General features: G+C 41.4%; 1 protein-coding gene across 1 annotated transcript in view; it reads left to right on the forward strand.

The window, feature by feature from the left end:
- The window catches only part of CFAP70 (cilia and flagella associated protein 70), a 67641-nt gene that overhangs the window by 26910 nt on the left and 17260 nt on the right, over window positions 1-23471 (forward strand). The window contains exons 13-16 of the mRNA XM_004615412.2: window positions 9500-9560; window positions 9880-10074; window positions 12221-12352; window positions 23102-23227. Of these exons, the coding sequence (XP_004615469.2) occupies window positions 9500-9560; window positions 9880-10074; window positions 12221-12352; window positions 23102-23227 (514 nt within the window). The remainder of the gene's footprint in view (window positions 1-9499; window positions 9561-9879; window positions 10075-12220; window positions 12353-23101; window positions 23228-23471) is intronic.

Genomic DNA, 23471 nt, shown 5'->3' on the forward strand with positions numbered 1-23471 from the left:
ACTCTCAGCCAGCCAGACTGTAATTGGGTGCATGATGAAGTGCTCCAGGGGCCTCCTGGGCTGCTCCTGTGTGCGAGCCTGGGACTGAACCAGGACCAGCCCCCGTAAGGCAGCCGCCGACTTGCTGTACAATCTCTCCAGGCCTCTCCAGGCCTTAATAGATATCTTCGATGTGCCTTCCAAAAAGTTCAGTTAATAATCAATGTAGGAGAGTGCTGCTTTTTTCACACATTTGCCAACACCGTACTTTAATTTTTTTTTTTTTTTGAGGGGACTGCCCAAGCAGTGCTAAGGGGGTCTGGGCGCTGCTCCCAGGGATTCTCAGCCACCCTGTGCTTAGGCCTGAGGATGCTGTGCTGTGTGGAGCATTGGTACCAGAGGCCTCCAGAGCCACCCTGTTGATGCCTGCTGTGCCCTCCAAGGCTGCACCCAGTATGGGCAGGGACTGTGTGGACCTGATGATCAAACTGGGTCCTGAACATGCATCTTAACCTCTACAATCTCCCAGCCCCCCCTTACTTTTGTTATTTTGATGAGGGAAGTTTCTCCTGGGGGGTGGGGGTGGCATACACCTTGATGCTTCAGGGTTCTTCCTCCTTAGTGCCTGGAGGTTGCTCCTGGCATTCCTCAGGGGGCCATGTGGCACCAGAAACTGACCCTGTGTCCCTGCCAGTAAGCATGTGATTTTTTGAGCTGTCTCCAAAGTCTCCTCATTTAAATTTTAACCCACATTTTAAAGACTTTTGTAAAATTGAACATCTTTTTCGCAATTTTTTTTCTGTTTTTTGGGGGGATGAGGGGTGGGGGCACACCTAGTCGTGCTTGAATCCTTGACTCTGGATTCAAGGACACTCCTGACATACTTGGGAGCCCTTTCAGGGATTGAACCGAGATTAGCTGTGTGTAAGACAGGCACCCTGCCCACTGTACTATCGCTCTGGCCCCTTTTCCAAAATTTTTTGAATCACTTGGAAGCCTTATAATGCATATGTTTTTGGTTTTTGTTTTGTTTTGTTTTTCAAAATTTTATTTTATTAAAGCACCGTGAATTACAAAGTTATTTTTAGTTGTCTTTGACATACATTGTTCCATCACCAATCCCACCACCAGTGTCAACTTCCCTCCACCAGTGTCTCCAGGTTCCCTCTCCTACCCACCCACCCCAGCCCCAGCCTGCCACCTTGGCAGGCACCTTTTAACTTTGGTTATTAAAGTTTGGGTCTTGCAATTTTGGTGTTTTTGACCCTGTGGTTTGGATATTTAGATCTATCATTCCTTAACACCACTGATCATCATATTAGCTTATTAATAATTTAATAAGAGAAGTATTGTTAATAAATTCTAATCATAAAGGACATACATCAAAAGAGATCAGATAGTCTTCCCCAGCTGGGCCTGTGTTTGGTGACAGAGACATATCTTATATGTGTGGGCCTTGCATTTAGGGACAGGGAGAGATTAGGGGAAGGAGTTGGCAGGGAGAAAGAAAGGGAAGCGAGAGAAAATAGAAGAGACCTGATTCCCTCCCACTAGATTCTAAAACAAAGATCCCGTTTCATCTCTTGTATGCAGAATGCTAAGTGGCAGAGTAGCAACCATTGAAATTGCTGTAGCAAATGATCTGCAACATATTAGTTTGAGGATTACAACATAATCATGCAAAATTTTTGTCCATTGGGAGGTAATCACAGTATTTCTCATTAATACCTGTTATCATACATAATTAAAATCTTTTTTTCTGTGATGAAAACTTTCAATATCTGTTTGCTCTCTGGCTCCATTTGGTTTCCTGAGCATTGCTGAGTGCAGCCAGAGCATCCCGGGGCGCAGCAGGTGACATGGATGCCACAGGGCAGACCTGCACCATCTTCTCAGGCCCTCCCTGAGTTCCTGGCTTGCTTGGTTGGCCAAGAACCAGTGGACATCTAGTATTCATACTACATTCTACATCACCAAGACTCATCTCATAACTGAAAGTTTGTGTATTTTTTTTTTTTTTTTTTGCTTTTTGGGTCACACCCAGCGATGCTCAGGGGTTACTCCTGGCTTTGCACTCAGGAATTACTCCTGGCGGTGCTTGGTGGACCATATGGGATGCCGGGGATCGAACCTGGGTCGGCCGCGTGCAAGGCAATCGCCCTACCCGCTGTGCTATCGCTCCGGCCCCAAGTTTGTGTATTTTGACCTTCACCCATTGTTTTCGTCTGTGCCACCTCATTTCTGGTGATCACCAATCTGTTCTTGATATGCATGAACCTGATTTTATTTATTTATTTATTTATTTATTTTTATTTTTGCACATATAAGTGAGTCATATGGTGTTTAACTCTCTGCTTCATTCCACTTAGCAAGATGCCCTCAGGATCCATCCATGTTGTTGTGGTTGTCAGTATTTTTTCTTATCACTGTATCACTGTCATCCCATTGCTTATCAATTTGCTCGAGAGGGCACCAGTAATGTCTCCATTGTGAGACTTGTTACTGTTTTTGGCATATTGAATACACCACGGATAGCTTGCCAGGCTCTCTAAAAGGGATGGAGGACTCAAACCCGGGCCGGCCATGTGCAAGGCAAATGCCCTACCTGCTGTGCTATTGCTCCAGCCCATTTTTCCTATAGCTAAAATTATTATATTAATAATGACATACTATATATATTTTAGTGCCACATTTTTTTGGTCACCTTAGTGTTTTTATATTTTGGCTATTATAAATATTGCTATAGTGAACATGGAGGTGCAGATAAATATTTGAGTTTGGGCTTCATCTTCTTTGGATAAATATGCAGAAGGGGAGCTGCTGAATCACATGGCAGTTCTGTCTTTAGTCCTCTGAGGTCTCTCCGGCACTTTGCATAGTGTGTTAATGTGCAAGTTTCCTTTTTTTTACTTCTTGCTAACATTGTATTTTCTCATACTTTTGTTGCCCCCTGGCGGTACTCAGGGGCAACTCCTGACTCATTGTTTAGGGGTCCCCCCTAGATGTAGTCGGGGTACCATGCAGTGCCAGGGATTGAACCTGGGCCTCTATACAGCAGGAGCTCCAGACATTGAGCTACCTTCCCAGCCCTTCTCTACATTTTTCATAAAATTTTTGCTGCTAATGTTGAGTCATCTGGACAGCGGGTAGGGCATTTGCCTTGCACATGGCTGACCCAGGTTGGATTCCTCCTTCCCTCTCAGAGAGCCGGGCAAGCTACCGAGAGTATCCTGCCCACATGGCAGAGCCTGGCAAGCTACCCGTGGCATATTCTATATGCCAAAACCAGTAACAAGTCTCACAATGGAGACGTTACTGGTGCCTGCTCAAGCAAATCGATGAACAACGAGACGACAGTGCCACAGTTGAATCATCTGAGTTTATGCTTAAACCACCACCATTACCACAGACTTTTTGTTTCTTGTTTGTTTGTTTTTGTTTTTGAATCACACCTGGCAATGCTCAGGGTTTCCTCCTTGCTTAACACTCAGGGATCACTCCTTGTGGGGTTCAGGGGGCCACATGGGATGCTGTGGATCAAACCCCGCAAAGCAAGTGTCTTATCCACTGTATTACTCCTCCAGCCCTTGCTTTTTTATTTTATTGACTTCCTCTGCTATTCTTTTTTCTTTTTTTTTGCTTTTTGGGTCACACCCAGCGATGCTCAGGGGTTACTCCTGGTTCTGCACTCAGGAATTACTCCTGGCAGTGCTCAGGGGACCATATGGGATGCCGGGGATCGAACCCGGGTCGGCCGCGTGCAAGGCAAACGCCCTACCCGCTGTGCTATCGCTCCGGCCCCTTCCTCTGCTATTCTTTAGTTTGATGTAGACACTCTGCTTAATTTTGCTTTTGTTGACTTGCTTTAGGGACTTAAAAAGTCGTTGCAATCCTAAAGAGATTACCACCTGTTTTTTCTTCTAGAAGTTTTATGGTGCAACCTTTATGGATTTCAGACTTTAATCTATTTTTAGTTGACTTTGGTATCTGGTGTAAAGTAGCTCAGTTTTATTCTTTTACACGTGGCTGTCAGGTTTTCCCAGCATCATTTTTTAAAAGACTTTCATCTTTTCAATGTATCTTGGAGTTAACTGACCCCATAAGCATGGTTTTTTTCTTCTTCTGAGCTAGTCTCTGTTCTTCTATCAGTGGCATATAGTTTTGATTGAAAAACCGTATGGCATTGATATAGTTTAAAAAACTATAACCATATAGTTTGAAGAATTATAGCACTTTATTCATTTTGTTGGGTGTTTTTTGAGGGGGTTATCATACCCAGGGGTGCTCAGGGATTACTTCTGGCTTAGGAATTACTCCTGGTGTTGGTCAGGAGCCATATGGGATGTCAGGGATGGAACCTAGTAAGGCAAACACCCTCCTCCCCTCCCCATTGTACTATTTATTGGTTGCTCTGACCCTACTATAGCACTTTAATATAGTTTGAAATCTGGTCAGTATCATGCTCTCAGCTTTGTACTTAACTTTCAGATTGCTATAGTTATTTGGGCCCTTTAGTGATTCCTGCAAATTTGAGGACCATTTTCTCTGTTTCTAAGAAACATTGAATCTGCAGATTGTACCAGATAGTGTGAACATTGGTAGGGGGGCAGTGTGAGGCTCGGGTACCCCCACAGGGGTTCTCTACTTATGAGATCAGAGGTTCAGCACCAGGGCCAGAGGTGCTGAACTCTGGCCTAAGTGCTGTTGGGGGGAACTCCAGAGCTGCCCTGGCAATGCTGAGGGGACATTCAGTGTGACTCGCTTATCCTGTACAAGGGCTGGAGAGATACAAGGATTGAGGTGCCTGCATTGCACGCTATTGACCCCACTTTGATCCCTGGCATCCCTGAGCACAGAGCCAGTAGTAAACCAGTGGGGGCATGCTCCAACCCCCAAATTATCCTATGTAGAACTTACAAAATGATGCTATATCAATAAATATTTTTCAGATTTTGTGTGTGTGGATGAGAAGTGGTTACTGCTTAATTTTGCTTTCAGTATTTTCTTTGTAGGTAGGTAGAAGGTAACTTTCCTTTCTAGCCCAAGTGATAATATTGTAAGAGAAAGCCTAATTTAAATGGAAGTTATAGAAAATTGGACCTTGTATCATTAAAGATTATGTATATTTTGAGAACCACCACCTAAGCTCTAGGTAGAAGCTAAAACGAGACAGCAAGAATGAAAGTTCCAGGTGTGGGGCCAGGGCAAGCCCAGGAAGGAAGATTTCTTTGACTGGCGCATTTGGGAGGGACACTCCAGGGGAACTCTGCAGGCAACCATGGTGTTTTTTTTTCTCTCCTTGTTATTGTCCTGACGCTCTTTGGGACGTCACCGTTCCATTGGGGTTTCTTTACGATGATTGCATTAGCCATTGATAGTCACGGAAGGGAGGTTGGTTCCAGGGCCACAAAATGGAGGTAGCCACTAAGCATGCAAAATTCTAGAAAACATACCAAGTAATGTGGTTAGGGCAGGTGAGGTGTACTAAGAGAAGCTGTGAACTTGATTTTGTGGGTTAAACAAAGCCAAATGACGAAGATGTGATTTATTTATAGTCTGTAAAAAAAAAAAAGAGATGGTTTGTTTTTGGTTCCTAGCTGAGGTATATCTTTATCAATCTGTTGAATTTGTATCATTGTATGTATTACTACATAGAGCTTTAATGCATTTCATGTGTGCACACACGTGTGGGAGCGAGGGATGAACCCCAAGTCTGGCACATGAGCAGCATGGATTCCACCACTAAGCTTCAGGCCCTGTCCAATAGTGCATAGGTAAACAGGAAAAGAAGTCCAGTTACTTTTATAATAAAGGAAACACAGCCAAGATAAACTGAAATAGCATATATTTTTTTGGTTTAAGAGGAACGAAAAGCAATGATAACTTATTATGTTGTTGATAGGAATATTTGGTTATAGATGATTTAATGAAAACTAGTAAGTTTAAATTGGTGCGATTCATATGTAGAGCATTCGGTAATAGCTATTTAAATGGAAATGCATGTCTTTTTTAATGTAGTATTCACTTTTATAACTTTCAGTGCTTTCAGCTTAGTGTTTTTTTTTTCCTGCTTTTTGGGTCACACCCAGCGATGCTCAGGGGTTATTCCTGGCTTTGCACTCAGAAATTACTCCTGGCGGTGCTTGGGGGACCATATGGGATGCCGGGGATCGAACCCGGGTCGGCCGCGTGCAAGGCAAACGCCCTACCCACTGTGCTATCGATCCGGCCCCACAGCTTAGTGTTTTTTAGCAAGGTCATTCGCAATGAGCACATTGTTAGATCAGCCTTTGCTCGTCAAGGTCCTTGTTAATGTTTATCACCTTTAGCTACTGCTTGAGGCGCTTTCTTCACCTGGTTTTCAGGACACTTCATTCTGTTTTGGATTTAGTTTTGCCTCTTTGGTGTTCTTTTTCTCTCCACCCTTTAAATGTTGCAGTGACTTAGGTCTTAGTCCTTCAGTTCAGTTTACAGCCTCTCCTTGATTTTTTCCTAGTCTCATGGTCTTCAATATCATCAAAATGTTGATGGCTCGAAATTTATATATCAAACCTGGATCTCTCTCCTATACTCTAGATATGAATACCTAATTTTCACACACTCACTGATAGAGTCATAGTTATCTCCCACCTAATTTCCCTGCATCTACCATTCCACCCTTCAGTTTATTCTTTATTTTATTTTATTTTATTTTTTTGCTTTTTGGGTCACACCCGGCAATGCACAGGGGTTACTCCTGGCTCTGCACTCAGGAATTGCTTCTGGCAGTCCTTGGAGTACCATATGGGATGCTGGGGATTGAACCTGAGTTAGCCAAGTGCAAGGCAAATGCCCTACCCACTGTTCTATTGCTCCAGCCCTCTCCCCGCCTCAGTTTATTCTTTATTTTTTTAAATAATAGTTTTTTGAGATAGATTTCTCACCCCAATTCAGTTGTTTAGCATGAAGAGCAAATGCTCTTTGATATACTTCAAATTGTATAGCCATCACCCCCAACCAAGTCTATAGTATTTTTTTTTGTCCTAAAAGAAATCCCATATACCTCAGTAGCTATTCTGCACTTATTTATTTTTTTAAACCCTCATGCCAACCCCTCACCTTTAAGCCCCCAGCCCTATATAACCTCATGTCTATATTTTTGCCTGGATATATTTGTTGGTACTTCACATGCATGAATCATACAGTTGGTGGTCTTTGTGACAAGATGCTATCATTTAACATAGTGCTGTTAAACTAAATATTTCAGAGTATAGATTTGAAAAGTGGCCATCACATTTGAATTTTCTATTCTTCATTGATGGGCATTTGAGAAATTTCTTTCCCCTTATTTCTGTGGGGAGGGGAGCAGTTTATTTTTTATACACCATACTATAATAAGTTTGTTAAAATAGAAGTCAATTCATGAGTGACTTACAAGCAGAACAGATTGTGCATGTTTTGGTCCTTATTTTTTCCATCTAACCAAACTGGATTCGCTATTTTCACACATGCTTAATTCCTGCAACAGGCCTAAAGAGGGCCTTTGCCTATGATTTTTTTCACCCCAGATAGCTACATGACTTGCTCCCTCATTTTTCTCAGATGTTATCTTATTGAGGCCTTATTCAATAAAATATCCACCTTCCCTGCCCCTTACATAGTCTGTCAGACTTCCTGCATTATTTTTCTCCATGGCACATATCACTAATATATTTGATTTGTTTCCCTAGTTTAATTATATAACTATAATAGAAGGTCCATGAAGAATAGAATTTTGTCTATTCCAGTAGCCAAAAAAAGTGTCTGGTGAATATTCAGTATATATTTTTAGTGAAGTAATAAATAACACTATCTCTGAGAGGTGGAAACTGGGTAACTCGATAACAGAGTTGGATATTTTTATTGCATAATAGTTCTTAACATTTGATCATATGCATATGTAATATATTAAAGAGTTAAAATTAGTAATTATGAGAAAAGAGGTATTAATTAAATATCTATTTCTTAACCTATTCAAGAAAAGTTAAATTTGTGAATTTTTTAATTTTTAAAATATTTTTAATTGAATCACCGTGAGATAGTTATAAGCTTTCATGTTTGAGTTACAATCACACAATGATCAAACACCCATTCCTCCACCAGTGCACATTCCTACCACCAACATGCCCAGTATACCCCCTTTTCCTACCCTCAACTACCTCCATGGCAGACAATATTCCCCCTACCCTCTCTCTACTTTTGGGCATTATGATTTGCAATACAGATACTGAGAGGTTATCATGTTTGGCCCATTATCTACTTTCAGCACACATCTCCCATTCTGACCTATTTCTTCAACCATCATTTTCTTAGTGATCCTTTCACTATTCCAGCTCCCTTCTCCTCTCCGCTCATGAGGCAGGCTTCCAACTATGGAACAATCTTCCTGGCCCTTGTACCTACTGTCCTTGAATGTCAGTCTTATGTTATTTTTTTAATTTTATACTCCACAAAGGGCTGGAGTGATAGCATAGCGGGTAGGGCATTTTCCTTGCACTCAGTCAATCCAGTTTCAGTTCCTCCACCCCTCTTGGACAGGCAAGCTACTGAGAGTATATCGACCACATGGCAGAGCCTGGCAAGCTACCCATGGTGTATTAGATATGCCAAAAACAGTAACAACAGATCTCACAATGGAGACGTTACTGGTGCCTGCTCGAGCAAATCGATGAGCAACAGGATGACAGTGATACAGTGATACTCCATAAAATTTGTGAATTTAATTGCAATTTCAAGGCAGTAAATTAGTAGATATTAAACAAAAACCAGAAACAACCGAAGAGCTTTAACTTAATTCCCCCTGGATTCTTTAAAGTTTCCCTGTAAATAAGGGTAAAAGTTTTGGCATGAGTACTCAACAGTGACAAAACATATTTTCTTATTTGCTATAAAGTCTTATACCATTATTATAAATTTAATATGTCTAACAAATTATAATAGGAGTTTATTTTTATCCTGAACAGAGAAGAAAGAAAAGTTTTCACTTTTGTTCACCATTTAGATCATTTAGATTTTCTTTGTGCTTTCAGAGATACCTAAATTCAGATTGTCCATTTTTCCAATCTCTGAGTAAACTTTGTGTCCCACTATCTTAAATATACATCAGAATTAGTGAGGGGAGAGATAATACAGTAGATACACATGTCGTGCATTCAACTGACCTGGGTCTTGATCCCCAACACCTCCATATGATCCTCAATATGATCCTCCAAGCCCCACCCTCCAGGAGTAAACCCTAAGCACAGAGCCAGGAGTAGGCCCCAAGCAAACACACAAGTATCAGGGTAAAGCCAGGGCTAAAATTACCCAAAAATACCTTTTAGATACTCCATATAAGTGAGTCACTATTTCCTTCCATTTTGGCTCATAGCCGTTTAGCTTCTGGTGTTCACATACCTGAGCTTCCACTGTGAAGGGGAACAGAATTTACCTCTGTAAATAAGAGAATATAAACCTGCAAATAATAAGGCACGCATATGTGTGTGTGTGTTTTCTGATGCAGGGTAAGGGAGATGATTCCTCCAAGGCCACATCTTACCCGACGAGCAGGAGGTGCTCAGAAGGCAAGTGTCAAAGCCAAAGCCAAACTATAAATAAAGTATGAAATAAAGTATAAATAAATAATGAAATAAAATATGAAAGTGGCCAGAACTGTGTCTCCCAGAGGGGTGGGGAAGTTGTAGTTTTGCCTATATCCTTCCTGGCTTCATGTGTGACTAGTAGCATACTAGTAACTCACAGTTAACAGTGTCTAATTTTTGCTGTGATCTCTGAGCTAGAAAGAAAAGGGCAATTTATGCCTCAAGTATTTTCAGTTCAGGCTTCTACGCCATGTCTCAGCCTCTGTGAGGACTTCTTACCAGGTAATTTGTATTTTCTCAGGCGGTAAGTGACTATCACACACAGATCAAAAGCATTTCTCGAGCTGTTCTGGATGCGTACCACGCTATGTTTGGGAAAGAAGCAGCCAGGCAGGGGCGTGCCATAGATGGCGAGACCCTGGAGGAGCAGAAGTGCCAGCTCAACTATGAACTTAACTTTTCCGGAAAATATTTTGCTTTCAAGGAACAACTCAAGGTAAAAAAAAAATGTTTATTTAATTGTTCCTTTTTTTTAATGAAGCATCTCTACTTTTCTACATATCCAATGATCATTTTTTCCTCTGGTTATGTCTAATTTTCCTCCCATCTTTCTTGCTTGTTGGTGCAAAGGATTATGTTCCAGTAACAATATCAGGAGAAACTCAACTTCTGCAGAGCCGTGAAGTGGCTGGGTATTCATTCTGAGAGCGCATTCTTGACCAGGGCAGGTTTGGGACTTCCTCTTGCTCTGGCAGACAGAAACTATAAGCAATACTGATTCTCTGACTAATTACCCCGTCTCCCATCTTTCCTTAATATATTTGGGTTTGATAATTATTTACATAATAGTAATTTCTCAAACAATGGATAATATTTATTGAGTATTTGATGTATACCAGATAATTTTAATTAATTAGTTTATTTGGAGAGGAACACCTAGTGGTGCTCAGGGCTTACTCCTGACTCTGTGCTAAGGGATCACTCCTGGCAGTGCTTGAGGACCATATCGAGTATCAGGGATTGGACCCAGGTCGGCTGTGTGCAAGGCAAATGCCCTACCCACTGTACTTTTACTCCAGGCACTACCAGACAATTTTTAAAGTGAAACTAAATAGTTAGACTTAGGAAGAAATAATAAGGGGAGTGGAGAGAAGATGGGGATGGGAGGTAGAGAAGAGAAACCCTAAGAGAAATTACACATCCCAAGTTTTTTAAACTTGGCAACTCTAGAGTGGAATGTCACCAAATTTTGTAGTACTTCATCTTTTACTTAATTAATTCTTGCAACAACTCTGTGAAGTCAGGGCTACCCATTTTTCAGATGGAGGAATATGACAGTAATGAGTTAAGCAATATATCCAAAGTCTCAGAGCTAGTAGATGTCAAAGATCATATGAAGAAAGCAACAAAGTGGAAGACAAGTGATGAGACTGTTCTCAATGCGTGTATCGTCACATCTCAGTTTGATTCCTGGTCCTGCCATTTGCAGGCAGATGACAGTGGCTCAGGGTCTTGGCATGAACCTCAGTTTCTTTGCCTAATGAGGATATTTTTCCACAGAATTATTATGATAATTATATAATATAATGCATGGAAAGTGTTTTAGTGTGAGCGCTAGCGCAGCGGGTAGGGCGTTCGCCTTGCATGCGGCCGACCGGGTTCGATTCCTCCGCCCCTCTCAGAGAGCCCGGCAAACTACCAAGAGTATCTCACCCACACGGCAGAGCCTGGCAAGCTATCCATGGTGTATTCAATATGCCAAAAATAGTAACAAGTCTCACAATGGAAACATTACTGGTGCTCACTTGAGCAGATCAATGAGCAACAGGATGACAGTGACAGTGACAGTGATGGAGAAAACAAAAATAAAAAGAAACTATCCAGGTCAGTATATAGTATAGTATTACTTTCAACACTTATTATTTCTCCTCCTCTCCTCAGTTGTCTTCTGAAGTAAGATGATGATACCTGTGGTACCTATCAATTTAACAAATAAAGAAACTCATCCTCCAGACATCCAAACAAGGCCATTCTTCCTTTCCCTTGAATCATGTGGACACCAAGAGAGAGAAAATGCATAGACCCATTGCTGAGGCTCTCTTTGGCTTTATGACCATGACAATGACATCAATACAAGACATTATGGGCCAGGAGATAGTACAGCAGTATGGGACATCCCTAACATGAACCTGACCTAGGTTTGATTCCTGGCTCTATGTGGTCCCTTGAGTATCTGGGTTCAGTCTTGGAGGCCTCAGAGTATCACCAGGTGACCCAGGTGACCCAGTCACCACTGGACCTGAGCAGCACCGCATCCTCAGGCTCTTGCACCGAAGCTGTTAGTCTTGCTAGCTGAGAATGGCAGATGGGGCTCCCGAGCCGCTCAGCATAGTGAGGGAGAACTCTTTTTTTAAAAGAAGGCAAAAAGAAAAGTCATATAGAACGTATCTGGGGGGAGGAGAATCAGAGCTCACAGTTTACCTGCAACCAAGGGAGAAATGAATCATCTTCTTAAGTTCTGTTTCACCTTACACTAGAAGCTCAGGAGAGGTATGTGCTGTGAGTGTGGTGTGGGGACTGTCGCTGGGCGGGGCTGGATCTCTGCAGCCTGCCATGACACCAGGCGGGCTCTGTCTCTGCAGCATGCGGTGGTAAAGGTGGTGAGAGAGAAGTACTTGAGGACAACATCCTTTGAAAGCCAGGAGGAACTGCAGACTTTCATCAGTGAACTCTATGTGTTCTTGGTGGACCAGATGCATGTGGCCTTAAACCAGGTAGGTACTTGAGAGCTCAGAGCTCTTCTCCTTTTCTCTGTAAGGAATCAGAGTCTTCCCATTGCTGCCATACCTCCTTCATTCCATATTCATCTTTTTTCTCCCTGTGAGGCACTGAAAACACACATCTCAGTAAGAAACTACCTAAGTTGTAGGAATAATTTGGGGGAGAAAGGGTATATTTTTGCAAATTCCTAGACAATGTATTTCTTACTTATTCTGAACATAATAGATAAAAAATTAAGTTGCGGGTTGGGGTCTAGAGAGATGTAAAGTGGGTAAAGCACTTGCCTTGCATGCAGCTGACCCAGGTTTGATTCCACATGGTCTCCTGAGCCCCACCAGGAGTTATTCCTGAGTGTAGAGCCAGGACTAAGTCCTGAGTATTACCCGGTGTGAAACAAAACAAAACAAAACAAAAATTAAATTGGCTATGTAAATTATGTAATCAGAATTATCATTTTATTTTTTATGAATGTGGTATTCTGATTTTTTTCAAGATACACAAGGAAAACCTTAAAGGTTTTTAGATACCATGCTCAGTGACAGTGACATTTCAAATGTGCTTTTTATATTTGTCTGATCTCTGTGGGCATTTGTATTTGCACAGCTTTGCGTTTTGCCTTCTCTGCTCAGTTTTCAATGCATGCAGTTTTAGGTCTTTTGTTCATCTGTTTTGTGTGCTATGTATCGGCCTACAGCCTCACACTTATAGGGCATATGCCCAACTGCTATGCTACATTCATAGTGCTGCACTTATGGTTTATTGGAAAACTATGACAAAAGCTAAGTTTCCCCCTAGCTTGTTGATTTTGTACTGACTCTACCTCTGCCTGTCTTAGTCCTGAGCACTGCCAGGTATGGCCCAAAAACCAAAAAGAGAAAAAAATAGAAAGAAAACCTTAAAAAGAAAAAAAAATGAGATACTGCATAGCTCTGGGGAATTTGCTGCTAAACAAGGACAAATGCATAGAGTGCTGAGAGTACACAGGCTCTAGCGTGAGGGGAGGGCAGAGGACCAGGAGCTCAGATTGCTGTGGAGCTCTTCTCTGGCACAGGCAGTGGTACCTGCTGAAGAGTAAAGTCAGAGAACTGTTTCATGGAGACTGAGAGACAAGGGCAGATGGTTTGGAATATTGGTTTGGATAGTGAGATTTTAGCATTTCTGATGGGATCATGGAATTTTAATAGCTGGAGAGATTTGAAGGTCATGATCATCAAGACTAAAATGAACAAAGATCAGAGGCATTAATCAATAATAAGAAGCTTTAGCACTTCTCGAATTTTGCTTTATGCTCCACATCTCTTAGCAACTATACTATATTGTTAAAGTAGGTAATCTTATTTCTGCTGTAGGGGTGTGTGTATGTAGGGGTGTGTATGCGTGTATACAAGGATTGACCTATTTTTACTACTAAATAAACAATTGTTGGGAACTATTCTTCCTTAACATAGATTATGACCTAGATTACTTATTACAACAGAACTTCTCTCCTATCTGGGTGAATGGACAATATTTTCTTTCTATGTCCCCTCTGACCTTTCTTTTTCTAAAATATCTCCTCTGAGGGGTCCGTTTGTCTCTGTCTTGTTAACAGTATAGGTCTGGCTTCTACAGAGCCACCCCAGTTTCTCTTCTACTCCCTCCTGCTGTGTCTGTCTTTGTCCGTCTTTCTCTGAATTTTTTTTCCTCATCATCTTTTTTCTCCTTTTTCGCCTCCTCTTTTTTCTTTTTTCATATCTTTCTCTATTATTTTATTTGCTTTTTGGGTCCCACCTGGCGATGCACAGGGGTTACTCCTGGCTCTGCACTCAGGAATTACCCCTGGCGGTGCTCAGGGGACCATATGGGGTGCTGGGAATCGAACCTGGGTCAACCGAGTGCAAGGCAAACGCCCTACCCGCTGTGCTATCGCTCCAGCCCCCTCTTTCTCTATTCTTCATTAACTTTTTTTTTTAATTTTTTATTGTGGAAAGTTACAAAGTTACAAAGTTTTCAGGTTTAAACCTCAGTTATACAATGCTCGAATACCCATCCCTTCACCAGTGCTCATATTCCACCACCAAGAATTCCAGTATAGCTCCACCCCGCCCCCTCACACCCCAAACCCCCCCACGCCCCTAGCCCCCCCACCGTAAGCCCCCCCCCGCCTGTGTAACTAATAAATTTCACTTTACTTTCACTTTGATTGCATACAATATTTCAACAAAAACTCACTATTATTGTTTGGAGAGTCTCTCCCCTAAAGTCAGACCTGCTGAAAGGAAGCATTAGATAATTTGTTTTCCATTGCTGAGGATGAAGAAGTGTGAGGTCGAGTGACCACACTTAGCGGCCTCTCAGTTTTGGGTTTCTGTAATTTAGTATTTTAGTAACTAAGTCCAGAGAGATATCTGCCAGAAGTTGCATCGTTGCCAACTTGTACTTCTCAGTTACATTATATTCCACATATGAGTGCAATCTTTCTATGTCTGTCTCTTTCTTTCTGACTCATTTCACTCAACATGATACTTTCCATGTTGATCCACTTGTATGCAAATTTCATGACTTCATGTTTCCTGACAGCTACATAGTATTCCATTGTGTAAATATACCAGAGTTTCTTTAGCCAATCATCTCGGCACTTTAGCCAATTTCGGGCACTCTGGTTTTTTCCATATTGTGGCTATTGTGAACAGAGCGGCAATGAACATGGAAATGCAGATGTCATCTCTACTATACCTTTTTGCCTCTCCGGGATATATTCCCAGGATTGGTATTGCTGGGTCAAATGGGAGCTCAATTTCTAACTTTTTGAGAATCGTCCATATTGTTTTCCAAAAGGGCTGAACCAGTCGGCATTCCCACCAGCAGTGAAGGTGAGTCCCTTTCTCCCCACATCCATGCCAACACCGGTTGCTTTTGTTTTTGGGGATGTGGGCCAGTCTCTGTGGTGTGAGATGATATCTCATTGTTGTTTTGATCTGCATTTCCCTGATGATTAGTGATGTTGAACATTTTCTCATGTGCCTCTTAGCCATTCGGATTTCTTCTTTGGAAAAGTTTCTGTTCATTTCATCAGCCCATTTTTTGATCGGGTTGGCAGTTTTCTTCTTGTGGAGTTCAACCAGTGCATTGTATATCCTTGTTATCAACCCTTTATCGGATGGGTACTGCATAAATATCCTTTCCCATTCTGTAGACTGTCTTTGTATTTTGGTCACTGTTTCTTTTGAGTTGCAAAAGCTTCTTAGTTTGAGATAGTCCCATTTATTTATCTTTGTTTTCACTAGCTTAGCCAGTGGCATGTCAGCTTTGAAGATACCTTTGGCTTCAATGTCGTGGAGGGTTTTGCCGACCTTATCTTCAATGTACCTTAGGGATTCTGGTCTGATGTTGAGGTCTTTAATCCATTTTGATCTGATTTTTGTACATGGTGATAGATGGAGGTCTAAGCCCATTTTTTTGCATGTAGCCGTCCAGTTTTGCCAGCACAATTTGTTAAACATGCTTTCCTTGCTCCACTTCACATTTCTTGCTCCCTTATCAAAGATTAGATGATCATATATTTGGGGGTGTATGTCAGAGTATTCAACCCTATTCCATTGGTCTGCCGCTCTGCCTTTGTTCCAATACCATGCTGTTTTAATGACTACCGCTTTGTAGTAGAGTTGGAAGTTGGGGAGGTTGATTCCTCCCATTTTCTTTTTCCCAAGGATTGCTTTAGCTATTCGTGGGGGCTTATTGTTCCATATGAATTTCAGGAGCGCTTGCTCCATTTCTTTGAAGAATGTCAAGGATATCCCTATAGGGATCGCATTGAATTTGTACAATGCTTTGGGGAGAATTGCCATTTTGACAATATTAATTCTTCCAATCCATGAGCAGGGGATGTCTTTACATTTCCTCGTGTCCTCTTTTATTTCCTGAAGTAGTGTTTTATAGTTTTCATTATACAAGTCCTTTACCTCCTTTGTTAAGCTGATTCCGAGGTATTTGATTTTTTGAGGCGCAATTGTGAATGGGATTGCTTTTCTCAGGTCACTTTCTTCTCTCTCATTATTTGCATATAGGAAAGCCATGGACTTTTGGGTATTGATTCTATAGCCTGCAACTTTACTGTACGAGTCTATTGTTTCTAGGAGTTTCTTGGTAGAGGTTTTAGGGTTCTCTAAGTATAGTATCATATCATCTGCGAATAGTGAGAGCTTGATTTCTTCCTTTCCTACCTGAATGCCCTTAATGTCTTTTTCTTGCCTAATCGCTATTGCAAGTACTTCCAGTACTATATTGAACAGAAGTGGAGAGAGTGGGCATCCTTGTCTCGTCCCTGTTCTCAGAGGGAAGGCTCTTAGTTTTTCCCCATTGAGGACAATGCTTGCCATAGGCTTGTGATAAATGGCTTTGACTATATTGAGGAAGGTCCCTTCTATACCTATTTTGGCTAGTGTTTTCATCATAAATGGATGCTGGATCTTGTCAAATGCTTTCTCTGCATCTATTGATATGATTATATGATTTTTATCTTTTCTTTTGTTGATATGGTGGATTATGTTGATTGATTTCCGGATGTTAAACCATCCTTGCATCCCCGGGATGAATCCCACTTGGTCGTGGTGTATGATCTTTTTGATGAGTTGTTGAATTCTATTTGCTAATATTTTGTTGAGAATTTTTGCATCTGTGTTCATCAGGGATATTGGCCTGTAGTTTTCTTTTTTGTGGTGTCTTTGTTTGCTTTTGGTATTAGGGAGATATGAGCCTCATAGAAACTGTTAGGGAGGGTTTCTGTTTCTTCAATTTCCTGGAAGAGCTTGAGAAGGACTGGCAAAAGGTCCTCTTTAAATGTTTGGAAGAACTCACTAGTGAATCCGTCTGGACCTGGGCTTTTGTTTTTGGGGAGACTTTTGATTACCATTTCAATTTCCTTGATGTTAATTGGACTATTCAGGTACTCCAGGTCTTCTTGGTTCAGCCTTGGGAGATTATAGGAGTCGAGGAATTTATCCATTTCTTCTAGATTCTCTTGTTTCGTGGCATAGAGATTTTCAAAGTAGTCTCTGATGATCTTTTGAATTTCATTGGTTTCTGTTGTGATGTCCCCCTTTTCATTTCTGATTCGGCTTATAAGGGTTCTCTCTCTCTCTTTCTTTGTGAGTCTTGCTAGTGGTTTATCAATCTTGTTTATTTTCTCGAAGAACCAGCTCTTGGTTTCATTGATCTTCCGGATTGTCTTTTGGGTTTCCATGTCATTAATTTCTGCTCTAAGTTTTATTATCTCTTTCCTTCTGCCTGGTTTTGGCTCCTTTTGTTGGTCCTTTTCTAAGGTCTTGAGCTGTGAAGTCAAGTTATTTATGTGGGCCCTTTCTTCCTTCCTGAGATATGCTTGCAGAGCTATAAATTTTCCCCTTAAAACGGCTTTAGCTGCGTCCCACAGGTTCTGGTAGCTCGTGTCTTCATTCTCATTTGTTTCTAGGTACCTTTTGATTTCTTCCTTGATTTCCTTCCTGACCCACTCATTGTTCAATATCTAGCTATTTAATTTCCAGGTGTTTGATTTGGTTTTCTGCATCTGTCCACAGTTAAGTTTTATCTTCAGTGCATCATGGTCTGAAAAGATAGCTGGTACAATGTCTATCTTGTTGATTCTGTTGAGGTATGTTGTGTGGCCCAGCGCATGGTCTATTCTGGAAAATGTTCCATGTGCACTGGAAAAGAATGTGTATTCCTTTTTTGGGGGATATAAAGCCCTGTATAGATCTATTAGCCCTCTCTCTTCTATTTCTTCCTTCAAAGCCAGTATTTCATTGGTGAGTTTTAATCTTCTAGATCTGTCCAGAGGAGACAGTGCGGTGTTGAAGTCTCCAACTACTATTGTGTTGCTCGAGGTGTCCTTCTCGAGGTCTCTTAGCAGCTGTTGTAGGTATTTAGCTGGTCCCTCATTGGGTGCGTAGACATTTAGGAGTGTGATTTCTTCCTGATGTACACATCCCTTGATTAATAAAAAGTGGCCTTCACTATCCCTTCTAATCTTTTTCAACCTGAAGTCTATGTTGTCCGATACTAGTAAAGCCACTCCGGCTTTCTTGAGGGAGTTGTTTGCTTGCAGGATTGTTTTCCATCCTTTGACTTTGAGTCTGTGTTTGTTTTGGCTATTCAGATGTGTTTCTTGCAGGCAACAGAAGGTTGGGTTGAGTCTCTGAATCCATTTTGCCAGTCTGTGTCTCTTAATTGGTGAATTCAGACCATTGACATTAAGGGAGATTATTGTTATGGGATTTTGTGCCGTCTTTGTGCAAGGGTTTGTTGTGCTTGTAGAGGTTGTTCTTGTCTTACAATAGCCCCTTTAGTGCTTCTTTTAGGTTTGGTTTTGAGTCTATGAAGTTCCTGAGCTGTTGTTTATCCCCAAAGTAGTGTATGATTCCTTCTAGTTTGAATGAGAGTTTAGCCGGATAAAGTATTCTTGGTGAAGCGTTGATTTCATTGAGTTTTTTCACTATATCCCACCATTGCCTTCGAGCTTGGAGGGTTTCCTCTGATAGATCTGCTGTGAGCCTAAGGGGTGCTCCTTTGTATGCGATTTCCTTCTTGGACCTTGCTGCTTGGAGTATTGTGTCTCTCTGGAAGATGTCCCTCATTGTAACTATGATATGTCTTGGGGTTTTTCTGTTAGGATCTCTTTTAGCTGGCACTCTTCGGGCGCCTTGAATCTGGATGCCTGCATTGTCCAGCTGTGGGAAGTTTTCCGCAATGATTTGTTTGACTGTGTCTTTTTCATTGGGGTTGGTTCCCTGTGGTTCTGGTAGTCCAATGATTCTAATGTTGTTCCTCTTGAATTCATCCCCTAGGACTCTGATTCTGGCTAGAGCTATTTTGAGGTCTCTTGCCATGGTTTGATGTTGCCTGTAGGCCTCTTGCAGCTCATCTTCAAGCATACTGATTCTGTCTTCGGCTGCAGTCATCCTATTGTTGAGGGCAGTCAGAGAGTTTTTGATTTCATGTACGGAATCCTTCATTTCTTTTTGAAGGTTTTTTATTTCTGCTCTCATTTCTTCCCGTATTTTGTCGGCTGTCTGTTGTATTGTTTCCGCCAGGTCTTCCTTGAAGCTGTCCATCTTTGCATTGAGTTCATTGAACATGTTGAGGATTTCAAGTCTGAATTCTTTCTCAGAGAGGTCAAGTTTGTAGGAAGCGCCCATTGAGGTTTCCGGACTCCTTTGATCGTCCTCTGGTTGCAATGGAGATTTTCGCTGTTTCTTCATGTTGTTTGTGGTGATATGAAAGAGGGCTCTTGATGATGACTGTCCCTGTTTCCTTTGCCGGAAGACAGGACGGCGGCGGCGCTTGGGGTCGGCGTGCCGGCCACTCGGCCGGCAGTCCGGAGGGGAGGGAAGCCCGGGGTCTCTTCATTAACTTTTTATTAGTAAAACTAAAAGTTTCAGGAAATTGTTTTGTAGTACCTTATTTAACCATACACTGGAGAAGTGAAAAGGTAGGGCTTAGGAAAGAACTGTCGGTATATTAGTTTCATAAAGTATGCCATATTGGAATGCCTAGTAAATCGGATAAATAAATTTATTTATTTTTTTTTAAGTTTGTGTGCTTTCTTTCTTTTTTTTTTAATTAATAGTTTATTTTTAATTAGTGAGTCAACGTGAGGGTACAGTTACAGATTTATACATTTTTGTGCTCATGTTTCTCCCTTACAAAGTTTGATAACCCATCCCTTCACCAGTGCCCATTCTCCACCACCAGTAAACCCAACATCCCTCCCCCCCTCCCCAGTCCCGTCTCCCCCCACCCCACACTGCCACTATGGCAGGGTATTCCCTTTTGTTCTCTCTCTCTGATTAGGTGTTGTGGTTTGCAATAAAGGTGTTGAGTGGCCATTGTGTTCAGTCTCTAGTCTATATTTGGCCCGCATCATCTTTCCCCCACATGACCAACAACCACATTTTACTTGCTGTTCCCTTCTCTGAGTTGCCCTGAATGAGAGAACAGCCTCCAAGCCATGGTGACAACCTCCTGGTACTTATTTCTACTATTCTTGGGTGTTCGTCTTATAGTCTATTATTCTATATTCCACAGATGAGTGCAATCTTTCTATGTCTGACTCTCTCTTTCTGACTCATTTCACTTAGCATGATACTTTCCATGTTGATCCACTTATATGCAAACGTCATGACCTCATTTTTTCTAACAGCTGCATAGTATTCCATTGTATAGATGTACCAGAGTTTCTTCAACCAGTCATCTGTTCTAGGGCACTCGGGTTTTTTCCAGATTCTGCCTATTGTAAACAGTGCTGCGGTGAACATATAAGTGCATATGTCACTTCGACTATACTTTTTGGCTTTTCTAGGATATATTCCCAGCAGTGGTATTGCTGGGTCAAATGGGAGCTCAACCTCAAGTTTTTTGAGAATCGTCCATACTGTTTTCCAAAAGGGCTGAACTAGCCGGCATTCCCACCAGCAGTGTAGAAGGGTCCCTTTCTCCCCACATCCTCTCCAACAGCGGTTGCTTTTGTTCTTTTGGATGTGTGCTAGTCTCTGTGGTGTGAGGTGGTATCTCAAGGTTGTTTTGATCTGCATCTCTCTGATGATTAGTGATGTAGAGCACTTTTTCATGTGTCTTTTGGCCATTCGTATCTCTTCCTTGGTAAAGTTTCTGTTCATTTCTTCGCCCCATTTTTTGATGGGGTTGGATGTTTTCTTCTTGTAGAGTTCAACCAGTGCTTTATATACCCTTGATATCAACCCCTTATCTGATGGGTATTATGTAAATATCCTTTCCCATTCTGTAGATAGTCTTTGTATTCTGGTCGCTGTTTCTTTTGCGGTGCAGAAGCTTTTTAGTTTAATGTAGTCCCATTTGTTGATCTCTGTTTTTACTAGATTGCTTAGTTCCGTGTCATCTTTGAAGATACCTTTATCTTCAATATCCTGGAGGGTTTTGCCTACCTTGTCTTCAATGTACCTTATGGTTTGTGGTCTGATGTTGAGGTCTTTAATCCATTTTGATCTGACTTTTGTGCATGGTGACAGATCGAGTTCTAAGCCCATTTTTTTGCATGTGGTTGTCCAGTTGTGCCAGCACCATTTGTTAAAGAGACTTTCCTTGCTCCACTTCACATCTCTTGTACCTTTATCAAAGATTAGATGATCATACATTTGAGGTTGTGTGTGGGGATATTCCACCCTGTTCCATTGGTCTGCAGTTCTGCTTTTGTTCCAGTACCATGCTGTTTTAATTGTTACCGCTTTGTAGTAGAGTTTAAGGTTGGGAAGGGTGATGCCTCCCATCATCTTTTTCCCAAGAATTGTTTTAGCTATCCGTGGGCGTTTATTGTTCCATATAAATTTCAGGATTGCTTGCTCCGTTTCTTTGAAGAATGCCATGGGTATCCCTATAGGGATTGCGTTAAATCTGTATAATGCTTTTGGGAGTATTGCCATTTTGACAATGTTTATTCTCCCTATCCATGAGCAGGGGATATTTTTCCATTTCCTCATGTCCTCTTTTATTTCATGAAGTAGCGTTTTATAGTTTTCTTTGTAGAGGTCCTTTACTTCTTTAGTTAAGCTGATTCCAAGGTATTTGATTTTTAAAGAAAACTAATTAAATATAAAAATTATAGGACTAGTTCCTTGCAGATATCACAATATCTCCTTTATAGTCTTCAATACAACTAATGTGCAATCACAAAAATTTCATGTAGATTAGTGATATAGTATATCCCCAAAAGGAAAAAGCTGATGAAACTCAAGGGCAATTTTCATAGCTTCATGTAAATTCAAAGATAGAAAAGGTGACTTTCTTTTAAAATCGAACATAAAATATACAAATAAGACTTACTTTTCTAATGAACTCCATGAATCCAGAGTTGTTTTGTTTTTATCAAGGGCGTCCTTTTATTCTTTTCCCCATCTTTTTTGTTTGTTTGATTTTTGATTTTTGTTTTGTTTTTTGGGGGCCACCTCCAACAATGCTCAGGGGTTACTCCTGGCTCTGTACTCAGGAATTACTCCTGGTGTTGCTCGGGGATCATATAGGATGCCGGAGATCAAACCCAAGTTGGCCCTGTGCTAGACAAGCCCCCAACAGCCTCCCTTTTTACATATTGCAGAATAAATATTTTCTTGGGGTTGTTGGATCTTTCCCAGCCTCTACCCATGGATGGAGGGAGCATGCTGGTACTGATGTGCCACCCACAGAACCCCAAATCCCCAGTCACCGTGAGCAGGATGATGACAGCCTGCCATGTCTCCTGCTCCTGCAAAGTCTGAACATGCTTAGTGCTTGCCAACATCTTTCAGCTCCTGGGACCTTAGAGGTCATTTTTCCTATACACAAGAGAAAGTGAAAGAAACTAAGATCAGAGGAGGCTTGCTCTTAGATTATAACTGTCCTAAGAAGTTGAGGAGATTTTGTCCTAAGTTTTGTCCTAAATTTTTTGTCCTAAATTTTTTGTCCTAAACTTAGGACAAATTTTAAATTTGTCCTACAGACCCCAGTCTGAATACCTGGCACCACATATGATCTATGATTCTCCAGCTCCTGAGTGCCTACCCCTTTTAGCACACCCATATCTAGATTCCTATCTCCCTCAATATTCCTTTCTTTACTCACTCACCTCTCATAGTACTGTAAGATGCCTATATTATTTTAGACCTCATTGTTGCAATGTCAAATCTAATCTATTTAGAGAAAGCCTCGCTACTTAAAATTGTTTCCTTTTGCTTGCTTCCCACCTTTATGTTGACAAGGCCATGCTAGATGATATCCAAGGTTCTGTTCCGACTATTGAACCAAGCATTGATCAGCTTCGACTCTTTGCATTTGAAGCAGAAGTCAATGAGAACTATGAAGCAGCAAGATTGTATTATGAAGAGGTGACAGACCTTCCTGCTGGTGGTGGGGGCTATTATTTGTATCATATACTCATTTGGGACTGTTTAATACTTACTAATTATGGAAAGGGTAAATAATAAATCAGTGTAAAACTAGGCCCTTGGGGCCAGAGTGTGAGTACAGTGGGTAGGGTACTTACATTGCAGGTGATCAACTTGGGTCCGATCCCCTGCTCCCCATAGGGTCTCCCAGAAGCCCCGTCGGAGTGATCCCTGAGTGTAAGGC

This window comes from Sorex araneus, chromosome 3 (genome assembly GCF_027595985.1).
Source record: "Sorex araneus isolate mSorAra2 chromosome 3, mSorAra2.pri, whole genome shotgun sequence".
Taxonomy (NCBI): Eukaryota; Metazoa; Chordata; class Mammalia; order Eulipotyphla; family Soricidae; genus Sorex; species Sorex araneus.